The sequence below is a fragment of the Hypomesus nipponensis genome, chromosome 5 (assembly GCF_054491055.1).
Source record: "Hypomesus nipponensis isolate SF chromosome 5, ASM5449105v1, whole genome shotgun sequence".
NCBI lineage: Eukaryota > Metazoa > Chordata > Actinopteri > Osmeriformes > Osmeridae > Hypomesus > Hypomesus nipponensis.
In genome coordinates this window covers 14,367,204-14,381,481 of record NC_140365.1, presented here as the reverse complement: position 1 = coordinate 14,381,481, position 14,278 = coordinate 14,367,204, and the positions used below count along the sequence as shown (strand labels likewise).

Here is a 14,278-nt window from a genome sequence, read left to right as displayed (position 1 = left end):
ACGTATTGAATCGTTAGCTGAGTATATCGTTACACCCCTACTTGCTAATGTTAACAACTTGCCTCAGGATGGCTTCACAAGAATGTTTCTCACTGTGTTTAAGCTAGCTGCTTCAGTGAACATTTGTCTGTGAAAAACATGTCTGACAACCAATGGACATATGTGTCTGTATGTATTTTAAAGTGAGTTGTTTGGTTCTCCAGTTATTAGACCCGTCAGTCCTAAAGTTCCAGGACACGCGTCTGGTTTCTGTTAAAGCTCAGGTTTTCTGCCGTCTTGTGGGACTGACGTCAGGAATGTGACCAGCAGCCTAGATAAAGCAAGAGCAAACTGAGAACCTCATTTCATTTGACTTGAGCCTCCAGTAGGAACATTCTTAAGTAATACGCTGAAATATGGTCACCAAGCTGTCAATGATCGGGATGCTTTTGCCACAGGGATGTCAAAAGTTGTTTTCCTCCACAGTCAAGAATGAAGGGGATACATATTCAGCAGATACAACTAATGGGCTTAAAACCAAAACGTAAGTGTTGACTGTCAACATTTAGTTTGGCTTGTAAGAAAAAGTTGTGATGTCTGAAGTCTCATCTTTTGTATCTTCTCAGGGTTTCTGCTGAAAAAAAGAGTAACAGATTGGAGCACAACACCACAGAGAAACACAAATCTAAGGGCAGAAGCCAGAAGCCAAAGGACAAGGTACAGATTGTTTGTCCAGTTAACCATAGCATGCATCATACCATTTGAAATCTAAATGTAAAGCCTAAACTTGCTTTACAAAATCATGGTACAGGTGAGTCTAATGAATGAAGAGGTTAGGTTACAGAGTGACTTTAATACAATGGGGTAAACAAGTGGAAGTGTCTTCTATCCTTCAAAGAGATATGTGACCAAATTGTAACTAATCATGTACCTCAAGGTCCTACTTTCTCCTTGCTCTCTCGAGGCCTCATGTCATAGTTACAATTTAGTCACGTGTGTTAGGGCTGTCGACAAATATTCTAAATTTGAATGTATATTAGAATAGTGGTTAAAACCAAATTTCAAATACGAAAATTAATAGCCTGACGTTGTCATACTCATAATTATAGTCAGAATATGAGTCTGAAAACTCTCCGTTGGGCTGTGACTACGGGGCGTGTTTCAACTGAACTCGTAAAACAAATGCCTCTTCGCTCAATTGGATAGACCTACAACCAATCAGAGCAACGTAATATGTTGTTTGTTGAAAACAAATTCAACCCAAGGGCTCTTTTGTGACGTTGTTTATTAGGTTACTGTTGATCATCTGTCCATCATCGTATAAAGCCTGCCCTGGCAATTTCATTGGTCCGTCCCGATCCTGGTTTTATGTAGTTGTTCCCAACACGAGACCCTCCAGACCTAACTTCCCGACCACATTTTTATTGTGGGCGGGGAGAAGTTGGGCTGGCAGCCAGGCTAGAAAATGAATATTTGAATGTAAAAAAGAAAATCTAACAAAACCGCAGCGGCAGCGCGTCTGTCTGCTTTGCGGGAGGGCGCGCGCCTCAGCGTCACTGCTGACAGTTGATTTGTGTGGAAGATGGCAGAAGGTGCCAAACCCAGCTTGACCGCAGCAGAGAAAGTGATTGTAACCCCCAAAAATCTAAAGAGTGATGTCTGGAAATATTTCGGGTTTTGGTCAGTTGATGGTAAACTAGCTAAAGTAATGTCTAAACTATGTAAGTTGGAGTTAGCTTACCATTCAACAACTAGCAACTTGAGGTTGCATCTCCATGTTTACCACAGCACAGCTTGCTCGGAGCGTTCAATGTCGGTTCTATACTGTAAAACTTTAATGTTAATAATATTTGTTCAATCACTGAATGAAGCCTGCCATATTTGGGACAAGAATTGCGACCTTAAATTTCTAGAGAGAGAAAGAGTGCGTGTGTGCGAGCGAGCGGCCAAGGTCTGCGGTCTTGGCCAATAGTTCATTTACTTATTTTTGTGTAGATAATTAGTCAAATATGTTTTAGCTTAAATAAATTAGGCCTACCTACCTACAGTCTACAATTAGTTATGTTTTGTTGTATTAATTAGGGTTCCTCCAGTAGGAGGAACCCTATTGTTTTTGTTAGTATTCTTTTTTAAATGTTCTTCTCTTTGCGCCCCTATATCTCAAAGTCCTTGGTCATAAATTCTCTAATTTGGCACATTGATACTACATCCAAGTGGGTACACCCACACTAAATATGGGACACATTCGACAGTACGGGGCGCCACAGGCCACGCCCCAAAACTCTGATTTTCAAAGTGATGGCATTTCCACCCCATTGCTCCAATTCTTCTGAAACTTGGTGTGCATGCCTCATTTTTCATGAGGAACTAAAAAGCCTCAAGGATCCATAAGGTTCCACATGATGGATTTTCCTTTACAGTGATAATATTGGAAAACCTTAAAAATTCCTCTTCTCTTGAACCAAAGGTCTAATTGACTTGACATTTTGTTCAGACATGTTTCATTGACGTATTTAAATACGTTACTTAAGACAATTGAATCAAATACAAAATGGCTGAAAGGGGTGTATTTATGTAAATGTCCAAGTTGCCTCACTAAATCAAATGTATTTTTGATTTAGGATGGTTCAAACCTAATAGGCTTTAAGGTGACACGCCTCTGATGTACCATGCAAAGTTTCACCTTGATATGTCAAAATATGACTGAATTACAGCTGTTTGAACTCGGACCAAATCTGACAATGCTCGCCAGTGGAGAAACAGCTTTTTTTTAAATTATCTAGTTACTGCTGTGTAATCCATGTCTGGGAATGGCACAATTGGCTGAGATGTTGTGCTGTTAAGCAAAGGGTTGTAAATTCAAAACCAGTCGGAGGCATAGTTTTTATTTTTATTTTATTCTGACAAAACGGTTTCTAATCTTCCGATCAATCCTCCGGTTGTAAAACATAGCAATGCGTGTTTATTTGAGCCCATCACAACACTCCAATCATCTGTTTAGCGAGACTGTGTAAACCACTGCAAAACAAGCCAGGTTCACCACAGTAGCTAGCTACTTGTAGTCTCCGCATGGTAGAGATAACACTAATGGTTATCTCTAATGAAGTAAATTGATTGTTCAGGTGGATCCCTTGCCTGTTGCACAAATTCACTTCAGTAACCTAAGCCAGGACACATCCCCACTGATTCTAGGCATGATTTGAAATTCCCTTCCATGAAATGTTAATGCACTCCAAACAACCTTTTTTTTTTAACTGAGTAAGTTATTCTTTACAGCAGCGCAACCCAGTCATCCCGTTGTCCCGTTTTTATAGGAAATGTATAAGCAGTTTCAACTTTGGCTGAATCTCACAACGCTTACCACAGGAGAAACAGCTTTCTTTTTTATACAGTAACTGAACATGACAATATTCAACACTGAGAATAGCTCAATGGGCTGGGATGGTGACCTGTAAAGTATAAGGTTGTAGGTTGGAATCCAGCCATAGTCTTTTGTCCTGTCATCATTTTGATTATCGGTTTTGTTCAACAGGATGACATCATTCTGAAGTACCACAATTTCACCTTGGTATGTCAAAATATGATTGATTTAGTAACTGATCCTGACAAAATTCAACAACACTGAGAATAGCTCAATGGGCTGGTAATTGGCCTGTCATCATTTTGATTATCTGTTTAGTTAAACAGGATGACATCATTCTGAAATGCCATGCACAATTTCATGCAATTTCACCTTGAAATGTCAACCGTTTCTTAACCTTTGTCCCAAAGCTGACCAAAAAGTTATACTCATATCACACAGTCGGAGCACAGCTAGATAATCAGCGGCAGCACCCTTGGGTACCCAGCATGCAGTGCGGCATGTCAAAAAACGCAAAGACTTGTGGAAAATAGTTTGGTTACAACAGCCGTTTGAGGGATTTCAGTTGTGTTCGTTCAGTAAGATGTTTGTAATGTTATTGTTGGTTAGTTAATATAATCTTGTTGGTCACCCTGATTGTGCATGTTGTGTAGTTTAATGGGACCAGAGTGGGCTGCTGTGCTGTCACAGGCTATTCTCGCAAGGAGCTGAATATGAGCTCTGCCCTAGCCCAGTTACCCACACGACTATTGTTAGTTGTGCATTGACTGAGTCTGGAAAGAGATCAACTTAAGAAGTTTCAATATCCTATGAAAAGTTAATACTCAGCCCTTACTAATCATAAAATCTCAGCAGTTGGTGTGTAGCAGAGAGGCTGACTTGTAACCTTATTCTCCAGAGTACAAATCCCCGTTCAGCCTATTGTTGTTGGCCAAACCTGTAGTAGTTTTGCTCTCTTGTTGTCCAAGTCTCGATCTTCTACAGTGTATATGTTTATAATATTTTGCCATTTTGCGGAGGAACCCGCATCTCTGCTTGCAGCTATATTTTGTCCTGTTATTGACGTACCTAATGCGCAACCAGAAATTCGATTACATGTGTTTTTTTTCCTGCAGTTTTGACAGCCCTCGTGTGTGTGTGTACATAATATGAGGAAGTTTACAAAATGACCTATTGACCTTATTAGAACGATGCCAGATCATGGAACCATTCAAGGCAGAGTGGTCAGATGAATGCAGGCCATGGGTTACAAACAGCCTGGAGTAAAGAACTTCAAATATAGTTTCCACAAAATATTTCCCTACATGGCACAGCAGATGATATGCATGTTTGTACTCTTTAAAGGGTATATGTGTCATTGTCGTAACTCACTGAAGCCTAATCCTCAACAATTGAGACCCTTGTTTACAGGTGCATCTCAGTAAATTCGAATATCATGGAAAAGTACGTTTATTTCGATAAGTAAATTCAAAAGGTGAAACTCATATTATACAGAGGCACTACACATAGAGTGAAACATTTCAAGTGTTTATTCTTTTAATTTGAATGATTTATGGCTTACATCTAATGAATTCAGTATCTCAGGAAATTTGAATATTCTGAAAAAGTTCAATATTGTAGACTCATGATGTTCCACTTTAATCAGCTATTTAGCATGATAAGGTGTTTTGACTTAGTATTAACTCAAAACACCTTCACGAGCCTTTAAATGGTCTCTAAGGCTGGTTCAGTAGGCCACACAATCATGGGGGAGACTGCTGACCTGACAGTTGTCCAGAAGACAATCATTGACACCCTCCACAAGGAAGGTAAGCCACAAAAGGTCATTGCTAAAGATGCTAGCTGTTCCCAGAGTGCTGTATCCAAGCATATTAATAGAAAGTTGAGTGTAAGGAAAAAGTGTGGTAGAAGAAGGTGCACAAGCAACAGGGATAGCCGCAGCCTTGAGAGGATTGTGAAGCAAAGGCCATTCAAGAATTTGTGGAAAATTCACAAGGAGTGGACAGAGGCTGGAGTAATTATATCAAAAGCCACCACGCACAGATGTATCCAGGACATAGGCTACAACTGTCGCATTCCTCATGTCAAGCTACTCCTAAACCAGAGACAACGTCAGAAGCGTCTTACCTGGGCGAAGGAGAAAAATAACTGAACTGTTGCTCAGTGGTCCAAAGTCCTCTTTTCAGATGAAAGTAAATGTTGCATTTCATTTGGAAATTAAGGTCCCAGAGTCTGGGGAAAAAGGTGGAGAGGCACAGAATCCAAGTTGCTTGAAGTCCAGTGTGAAGTTTCCACAGAGATGATTTGGGGAGCCGTGTCATCTACTGGTGTAGGTCCACTGTTTTATCCAAAGTCAATGCAGCCATCTACCAGGACATTTTAGAGTACTTCATGCTTCCTTCCACTGACAAGCTTTAGGGAGATGCTGATTTAATTTTCTAGAAGGACTTGGCACCTGCCCACACTGCCAGAAGTAGCAGAACCTGGTTTAATGACCATGGTTTACATTACATTTACATTTAGTCATTTAGCAGACGCTCATATCCAGAGCGACTTTCAGTAAGTACAGCGACATTCCCCCTAGGCAAGTAGGGTGAAGTGCTTTGCACAAGGACACAACGTCATCTAGCACAGCGAAGAATCGATCCGGCAACCTTCTGATTACTAGTAATCCGATTCCCTAACCGCTCAGCCACCTGACTCCCTTCCCTCCCTGGAATCACTGTGCTTGATTGGTCAGCAAACTCGACCCACCTGAACCCCATAGAGAATCTGAGTATTGTTAAGAGGAAGATGAGACACCAGACCCAACAATTGAGACGATCTGAAGGCCGCTATAAAAGCAACCTAGTCTTCCATAACACCTCAGTAGTACCACAGGCTGACCGCCTCCATGCCATGCCGCTTGATGCAGTAATTCATGCAAAAGGAGCCCCGACCAAGTATTGAGTGCATATGTATATGAACATACTTTTCAGTATTAAAAATCCTTTGTTTTATTTCTCATTTTATTGGTCTTATGTTATATTTGAATTTTCTCAGATACTGAATTTTGGGTTTTTATTAGATGTAAACCATAATCATCAACATTTTAAAGAAATAAACACGAAGTGTTTCACTGTGTGTAATGCCGCTGTATAATATGACTCACCTTTTGAAATTACTTTATCAAAATAAACAAACTTTTCCACAATATTGTAATTTACTGAGATGCACCTGTGTGTGTACTGGGGTGATTTCCACAGCATGACCTATTGACCTCAGGAAAGAAGCCTCTCATACAAAAACTCAAATGTTTTTAATGAGCGAATTCTTCTTGTGTTTGTATATACACAGGGTATCCGCGGGGTCTTAAAAAGTACTAAAAGTTGATAAATCCATCCCGATTTTATGAGGTATTACATTTTGTTCAAGCTTTGTCCAAAGAGTTTGACTCCAAAAAGTATGCATAAATATATTTATTTTCCTCCCCATGACTTAAACAACAACTTGCTCGGTCAGCGAGTCACGTATTTTGAGAAATGCGCGGTCAGGTGATGTCGCGAAACAGACTCCAAAATTGCGAAATTTCAATTTGCGGACTCCTGGATGGAGAAGGATGAGTTTGTACAATGGCTGAACCTTTTTGCTGAAAACAACCATGAGGCTTACTGTACATATTGTAAAAAGATTAGCGTAGCCTCAATGGGCATCAACGTTGTCAAGTCCCACATGTATGGTGCTAGCCACAAGGCCGCTGTTGGCTGCAGAGAGCAGCCACAGCTGTCCATCGCCAGTTTCTGTGCTCCACCAGCAATACCACTACCCAACAGGACAGCTGAACTTGTCAAAACAGCTACGACAGCAATCTCTGCCCCATCATTGGCCGACATCATGGTGCCTATAGGCGGCACATCAATGATGCACGTGGAGGTTATCTGGGGCCTGTTCCATAAAGGCTGCTCAAATAAGTTGGACTTTCAGTCCCAAACCAGACTTGAATTAACTTAACAAGTCAAGCGGGGCGAAAGCGGTTCCATAAAGGCCAATTTCAGCTCACGCAGTCCTACTAATTCAGGTCTGATTTAAGTAGTCAAGCGACTTCTTCCAAAAAGAACGTTCCCTTTAAGCTTTGTACTATGACTGCTCCCTCATCCACCGCTTCATCAAAACGAAACAACACGCCATGATTGACGTGAACGATCGTAGGTCGAGGTCCTTTTTAGACCTTTACGTCGTTGATTAAAAAACAGGCACTCTCTAAACAAATGTAAATTGACTTTTTTGAGATTGTTTTAACCCTTGTGTTCTCCTTGGGTCATTCTGACCCATCAGTCATTGTGACCCACCTTCGGTTACGACAACTTTACCACATACAGAAACAAAGTGAAGCATTTTCTCTTAACCGTTGGGCTGTCTCAGACCCCCCACATTGCGAAGGTTAAAAGAAAATTATTTTTATTTGCTTTTGTATTGGGTAAAATTGGGTATACACAACGATGGTTCGTTATGAACCTTTTGGTCATGTGACCCGAAGGCAGCACAAGGGTTACATAAATAGCCTACGAATAATCAATACATTACCCAGTAGGCCTAGCCTAACTTTATAACATGGTTGTTGTGTCAGGAAAATGGAGGATATAGATGTAGCTTATGGATTTAGGTTAGTTTTCCAATTGTAGACTACTGTTAACAACTAGGCCTATATAGCCATGATAATTATACTTGGATAATTTAGATTTAGATAGGCCTATGCTTGATGCCTAAACATTTGAAATTACAAACTAGGCTATATAGCCATATGTTTAATGTGGCGTGTATCAAATCATTGTTCATCATCGTTTAATGGATGAGGCTAAATGTTGTAACCTATGTAGGCTATTTATTTTCTATCAATGTTGAACATATTGAACTGATGAGGATAAGAAAATTTGAATATACGTGGTAAATCATTGTTTTCCCGTTGGGTCAGTGTTACAGGAAGGTCTGGTTAAGCACCAAGTCACACTCAGCCTGACCCTGGCCAGACTAGTTTTGCAGCCAAAGTTTCCATAGTAACCGTGTTCGAACTATGTTGAGCTCGCTTTATGGAACCGAATGAACTAGAAATGAGTCCGACTAACAGACATATGTCTGGCTTATTCGGTGAACTTGCTTTATGGAACAGGCCTCTGGTGTCTCAATACTGCAGTGAATCACCACCCACTGAACTCACATATTTAAATACACCTTGCCTTTTATTACATTTATTCCTTCAAGCTTTGTTTCTTCCGAGCTTATGAGTTCTGTTGTGCTCTATAGATTTATTTGCAAACTGCAACTGTTTATTAAGTTGAAGGTTTTTTGCAGATTAGAACTTGAAGTGGCGATGAGGTCTTATTATTTAAGTAAATATATTTTTAGAAGGCCTTCAAAAAGTCTTAAAAAGGTATTGAATTGAATTTCAGGATTCCTGCATACCCTGATACAGTTGCTATCAGAAATATAGCTGCAAGCAGCAATGGAGGGGCCAAGCAGTCCAGAGCATGACATAGCACCATAGCCTCTATAGCACTTGTGCAACAATTAATTGTCACAACAACCTGTTGCACTCATGCAACACACCAAGTTACCAACATACCAGTGAACCCAAGTTTGGAGACAATCTGACAAATGGTTGCTGAGATATGCCTGTCTTATATATGTCTTATTTGGCGGCTTTGCCGCTGCCTTTGATCGGCTCTACCGAACAAACTGTTTTGAAAATGGAAAATCTATCTGATACCTTTTGTGAAGCTGGTGTGAAGATCATCTGTGCCAAATTTGGTAAACATTGGACAAAATGTGGGGTGTGCAAAAGGTTTTTACACTTTTACATGAAATCCAAAATGGCGGCCGCCTCCGTTGATCGGCTCTACCGAACAAACTGTTTGAAAATAGAAAATCCATCAGATAACGTGAAGCTTGGTCGGAAGATCATCTGTGCCAAATTTGGTAAACAATTTGGGGAGTGCAAAATATTTTTACACTTTTCCATGAAATACAAAATGGCGGCCGCATCAATTCGGTTATGTCATATTATCAATAGTCAGGCTTAGAATCTCACAACACAAAAAGACAAAAATTACTTTATTAAGGTACTTCAACAGTTATTAGCCAAAACACGCTTTATGCTTCCGGCCACGCCACCTTTTGGTTACATGACACAATTTTTGAGGGACATCCTCACAATAAGGTTTTGAGTTGGTGTACCAAATTTGGTGTTACTGCCTCAAAGAACTGCTGAGATAGGACCTCACTTCCGGTTACGCGGCTTTTCTGCTGAATTTGATTGTCTGTCATCGACAAACGGTTGTGGGGATCAAAATTCTTTACCATAACTTTTGTGAGGCTTGGTCTGAAGAGCAATCTGGTCATTTTCAAGAAGATTATAAAAAAATTATAGGAGTTTAAGGCTTTCAAAGGTTTTTGTTAAAACCGGAAATAGCGGAAAATCTATATAACCTTAAATTGACACCATAATATGCGTTGAACTCTGCTTGATCCAAGGAATCCAACGGTACTTCATTTTTGACAATCAGACATGCGGTTCAAAAGTTACTTGTGTAAAGCAACTCCAACTTTGACCTGTTGGTGGTGCTAGAGTGCCCAAGTATGAGGATAAGGTTACAAGGCAGCCTCTCTATCCTCTCTGCTTACACACCAACTGTTGAGAATGTATGAGTAGAAAGGGCATTACCTTAGTATTACCTTTGGTCAGCTTTGGGACAAAGGTTAAGAAACGGTTAACATTTCAAAGTGGAATTGCATGAAATTGCGCATGGTATTTCATAATGATGTCATCCTGTTTAACTAAACTGATATTCAAATTTAAGACAGGCTAAAAGACTGCGGCTGGATTCAAGCCTACAACCGTATACTTTGCAGGTCACTGTCCCAGTCCATTGAGCGATTCTCAGTGTTGAAAATGTTATGTTCAGTTACTGTATAAAAAAGTAAGTTGTTTCTTCTGTGGTACGAGTTAGATTCAGCTAAAGTTTAAACTACTCAAATTCAATCATATTTTGACATAGCAAGGTGAAATTGTTGATGGTACTTCCATCAACAATTTCAATCATGAGGTTTAGATGTCGACCAAACATTGCCTCCCACAATAGAACACATTGTCAAAGATGGCTTCTAAAACCACTTTCCATAATCACAGTCAATTTACAATCAACTTTAGTCTCATAGGCAATAGGTCTATGGCACAGCCCATAGTCAACTCCTTGCAAGTATTAATATACAATGGCCGACTCATTTCCCATTAAACCATACAACATGCACTCTCAGGGTGACCAACAAGATTATTTTAACTAACAAACAACAATATTACAAACATCTAACTGAACAAACGCAACAACTGAAATCCCTTGCATAGCTGTTGTAACCAAACAATTTTCCACAAATCTTAGCATTTTCTGACATGCCGCACTGCATGCTGGGTACCCAAGAGCGCTGACGCTGATGATTTAGCTGTGCTCCGACTGCGTGATATGACGAGATGCTAGTGAATGCGCTAAGGTCTCGGAGTCTCCTGAAATGGAACGCCTCTTTTTGCCTTGAAGCTGCATGCGCATCATCATCGAGACCCCATGTATATGTCAAAATAACATCCAAGCTAACAATTTTGCCAGATCTGACTGCAGCTTTGTATACCATATGTACTGTGTTTTGGTTGTTTGAGTTAAACAACTTGCTTAATGAATTAAATGGCTGTTAAATGTAAAATCTAACTATAAATGTATAAAAGAGAGAGTTCCAATCAAATCTGAATTATTTTTAAACCTAGAGGTTTAAAAGACAACCTTTGCCTAAACTGACATGCACCAACTCAGAGAACTGAGTTTCAACATCCATTTACACATGTATTCTCTATTTTTTACTCTACTCTTATGGCATAACTATGTTAAACTTAATGTCTGCACCTCTCTGTCACCAACTGTCTCTGGAGCTGGGGGCTTCACAGGGTGTCTACCGATGTAAACAAGATACATTTCAGACTTTAAGACCTTTTAATACCACTTCCAATTGAAATTAAAGACCAAATTTACGATGGAAATACAAATCAAAAGTGGAAATACAAATCAAAAGTGGAAGTAATCTTCCCAAACACTGATGTCCAATCAATATGAACAATATGGTAAAATGACAACAATCGGTTGAGTTTAAGAACATGTGTGTAATGCGAAAGGATAACACAAAAATGTGCTGTACTAAATTATATTTTTTATTACCCAATGGTGGAGCAGAAACTAGAAGTTCCAGGAATCCCATGGAAACGAACGCAAATGTGTGAGATGTAATGATGTGGAGCACAAATCATCCAAGAAGCAGTACTTCTCTTGAGTGGTTTTTAGATGACTAATCATTGGATTCAGGTCAAAAGTCTATAACTTGAACTGGTTTAATTACTTAAGACACTAAAAGTCAGCAGGTTGGCATGCTGGGACATGGAAAGGATTTAACATTTAGACTTTCATCAAAGTAAAAAATGCTGGTTTGTCCTTTTTTCATCAATGTCCTCAAAAAAGCAGTCTGTAGAGCTACTGTGTCTGTGAGGTGACTGTGTCTCTGGAGGGGCAAGCAGGGCCTGCAGGCAGGGGCAAGCAGGGCCAGCAGGCAGGGGCAAGCAGGGCCAGCAGGCAGGGGCAAGCAGGGCCAGCAGGCAGGGGCAAGCAGGGCCTGCAGGCAGGGGCAAGCAGGGCCTGCAGGCAGGGGCAAGCAGGGCCTGCAGGCAGGGGCAAGCAGGGCCTGCAGGCAGGGGCAAGCAGGGCCTGCAGGCAGGGGCAAGCAGGGCCTGCAGGCAGGGGCAAGCAGGGCCTGCAGGCAGGGGCAAGCAGGGCCTGCAGGCAGGGGCAAGCAGGGCCTGCAGGCAGGGGCAAGCAGGGCCTGCAGGCAGGCAGTCAGGGCAGGCCAGCTGGATTAAGCTGTCTTGGAGTCAGGGCTGAAGAAAAGCTGTCCAACTAGAGGGGGGTAGTCCAGCAAGGGATCTGTTTTTCTCTCAGCATCCTCTGTTGAGCAGGCCTCTGCATGACCCTCCAGACCTGTAAAAGTGAAGAAAGGATCCATGTCAGTTGTGAAAAATGAACCTTTTTACATCTACACTTGACATAAACTACAGTTGACTGTGAAATGCAGTGGCATTACTTGAACTTGAATCCAAATGTGTTGAACTGATGGAGACCCGGCCAAGCAAAGTCACTCCAAACATTTGGCTCGATTCCAGGCTCTAGCAAGAGTATTGAGCTCCGAACTGGTCAATATACACATCTGACCAAAGACCAGCTCGACCTTTGCCTGTAAACAGTGATTCTGTCTGTCAGAGACCTATAGGCTGACCGAGTGAAACTAGCCTGGCTAAGGTAGTTCGCTTCCTCAGGAAAATGACAAATGAAATAGGCTTGTTTTGAAGGATCCTATATACTGGCTATCTTCAGTAGACACTTGTCTACAAAAAGCAGCCCTCCCTGACGTTTTAGGACTAGAATTTAGTATGTACCCCCGGGACGCAGTCTCACTCCACTTGCAAGATTTCCACAAATCACAAAAATAATCGGAGCATCTGGCTAAAAGCACAATTCCCACATCTCCTAAAAGGCTGCCCTCCTCGACATTTTTGGTGGCGATCGAACTGTGAAATGGTGAACTTGTGAACATGACGCGACCAAAACATGGCTGCCACCTGAGCCTATGCGCATAGGCATATTACAAAGACTTTCTCGACCCAAATCAAAATTCTGAGCCGACAGGTCTGTGGGGAATCGCTTGTTTTCCTAAAAGCTGCCCTCTACCTTTTGGATTAAATCGCCGAGATGCTACATGATTCAGTAATTACACAGAGGGAAAAAGCTAGCTACTTTTGGAGTTCGGTTTTCCGTCACTTCAAACTCACGATTTAAAGGTCTCAAAGTGCTCAAACCTTCACCATAATTCAAGAGTAGTGTACTTTCACGAACCCAATCATTGATTCTAGGTTAAAATGTGTAAAAATAGGACTTACCGAACGTGGCTGCCTCCAAACCGGCTATCATGCGATTCCAGTTGAAAACAACAATGGCCGCCGAAAAAGAATTTATATTTGTAATGGCGACCTGCGATTGGAAGCGAAAAGAGGGTGGGGCTTGGTCAGCACACCATTTCCAGAAAGGATGTGTGTGCGTCTCGCCAAGCTCGCGCGTGTCAGTAGGTTGACCACCTGTTCCTCTTTGTGCTGTATAGCACAGCATTTTCAATATGCGACGTGCAGAACAAGGAGTGAAAATTCTGTGCGACACAACGCAAAGCAGCAGGTGGTCACCCTAGTGACAAGGAGCAGGATGAGTCTGTGAGAATTTGGAGCGCGCGCACTATGGAGCAATTCAATTGAGTTCAATCAGATATTGACATACCAAGGTGAAATGGTACTAGATGGTACTAGAGATTGATGTCGTCTTGAACCCTATTAGGTTTGAAATACAATCAGTCAAAATTATATTTTATTTATTAACAAAAAAAATATTGAGTCAATTTGGACAATTACATAAATACACTTCTTTCAGCCATTTTGTATTGCATTTCTTATTCAATTTGACCCTTTATAAAAACATGTATTCTACACATCTGTAACAAATTTCAAGTCGATTGGATCTATGGTTTATGAGGAGAAGGGTTTTGAAGGTTGTACCAAATTTGGACAGTACAAGAAAATGTATAAGTCTGACAATATGGGTCCATGAGGCTTTTTTCCCCCCCATGAGAAATAAGGCATGTATACCAATTTTCAGGCATTTTGGAGTAATGGGGCGCTGGGGAAATCACGTAGACTTTGGGCGTGTTTTATAGCGCCACCTATGGGCGCACATGGGCCACTAGCCGTCTGGGAGTAATGAGTGACCTGTTGTATCAGGTCCTTGAGGGTTTAGGTTGGTTGAGGGGCAGTATGTGAAGCCCTCTGTGACA

At 41.1% G+C, this 14,278-nt stretch overlaps 1 protein-coding gene across 6 annotated transcripts in view; it reads left to right on the top strand.

The window, feature by feature from the left end:
• ttc3 (tetratricopeptide repeat domain 3) overlaps positions 1–14,278 on the top strand; it is a 71,134-nt gene that overhangs the window by 13,422 nt on the left and 43,434 nt on the right. For 5 of the 6 annotated variants that reach the window (XM_084698247.1, XM_084698251.1, XM_084698250.1 and 2 more), the window contains exons 16-17: positions 438–523; positions 606–696. In XM_084698247.1, the coding sequence (XP_084554373.1) occupies positions 438–523; positions 606–696 (177 nt within the window). The remainder of the gene's footprint in view (positions 1–437; positions 524–605; positions 697–14,278) is intronic. The other variant, XM_084698249.1, reaches the window with a different exon arrangement.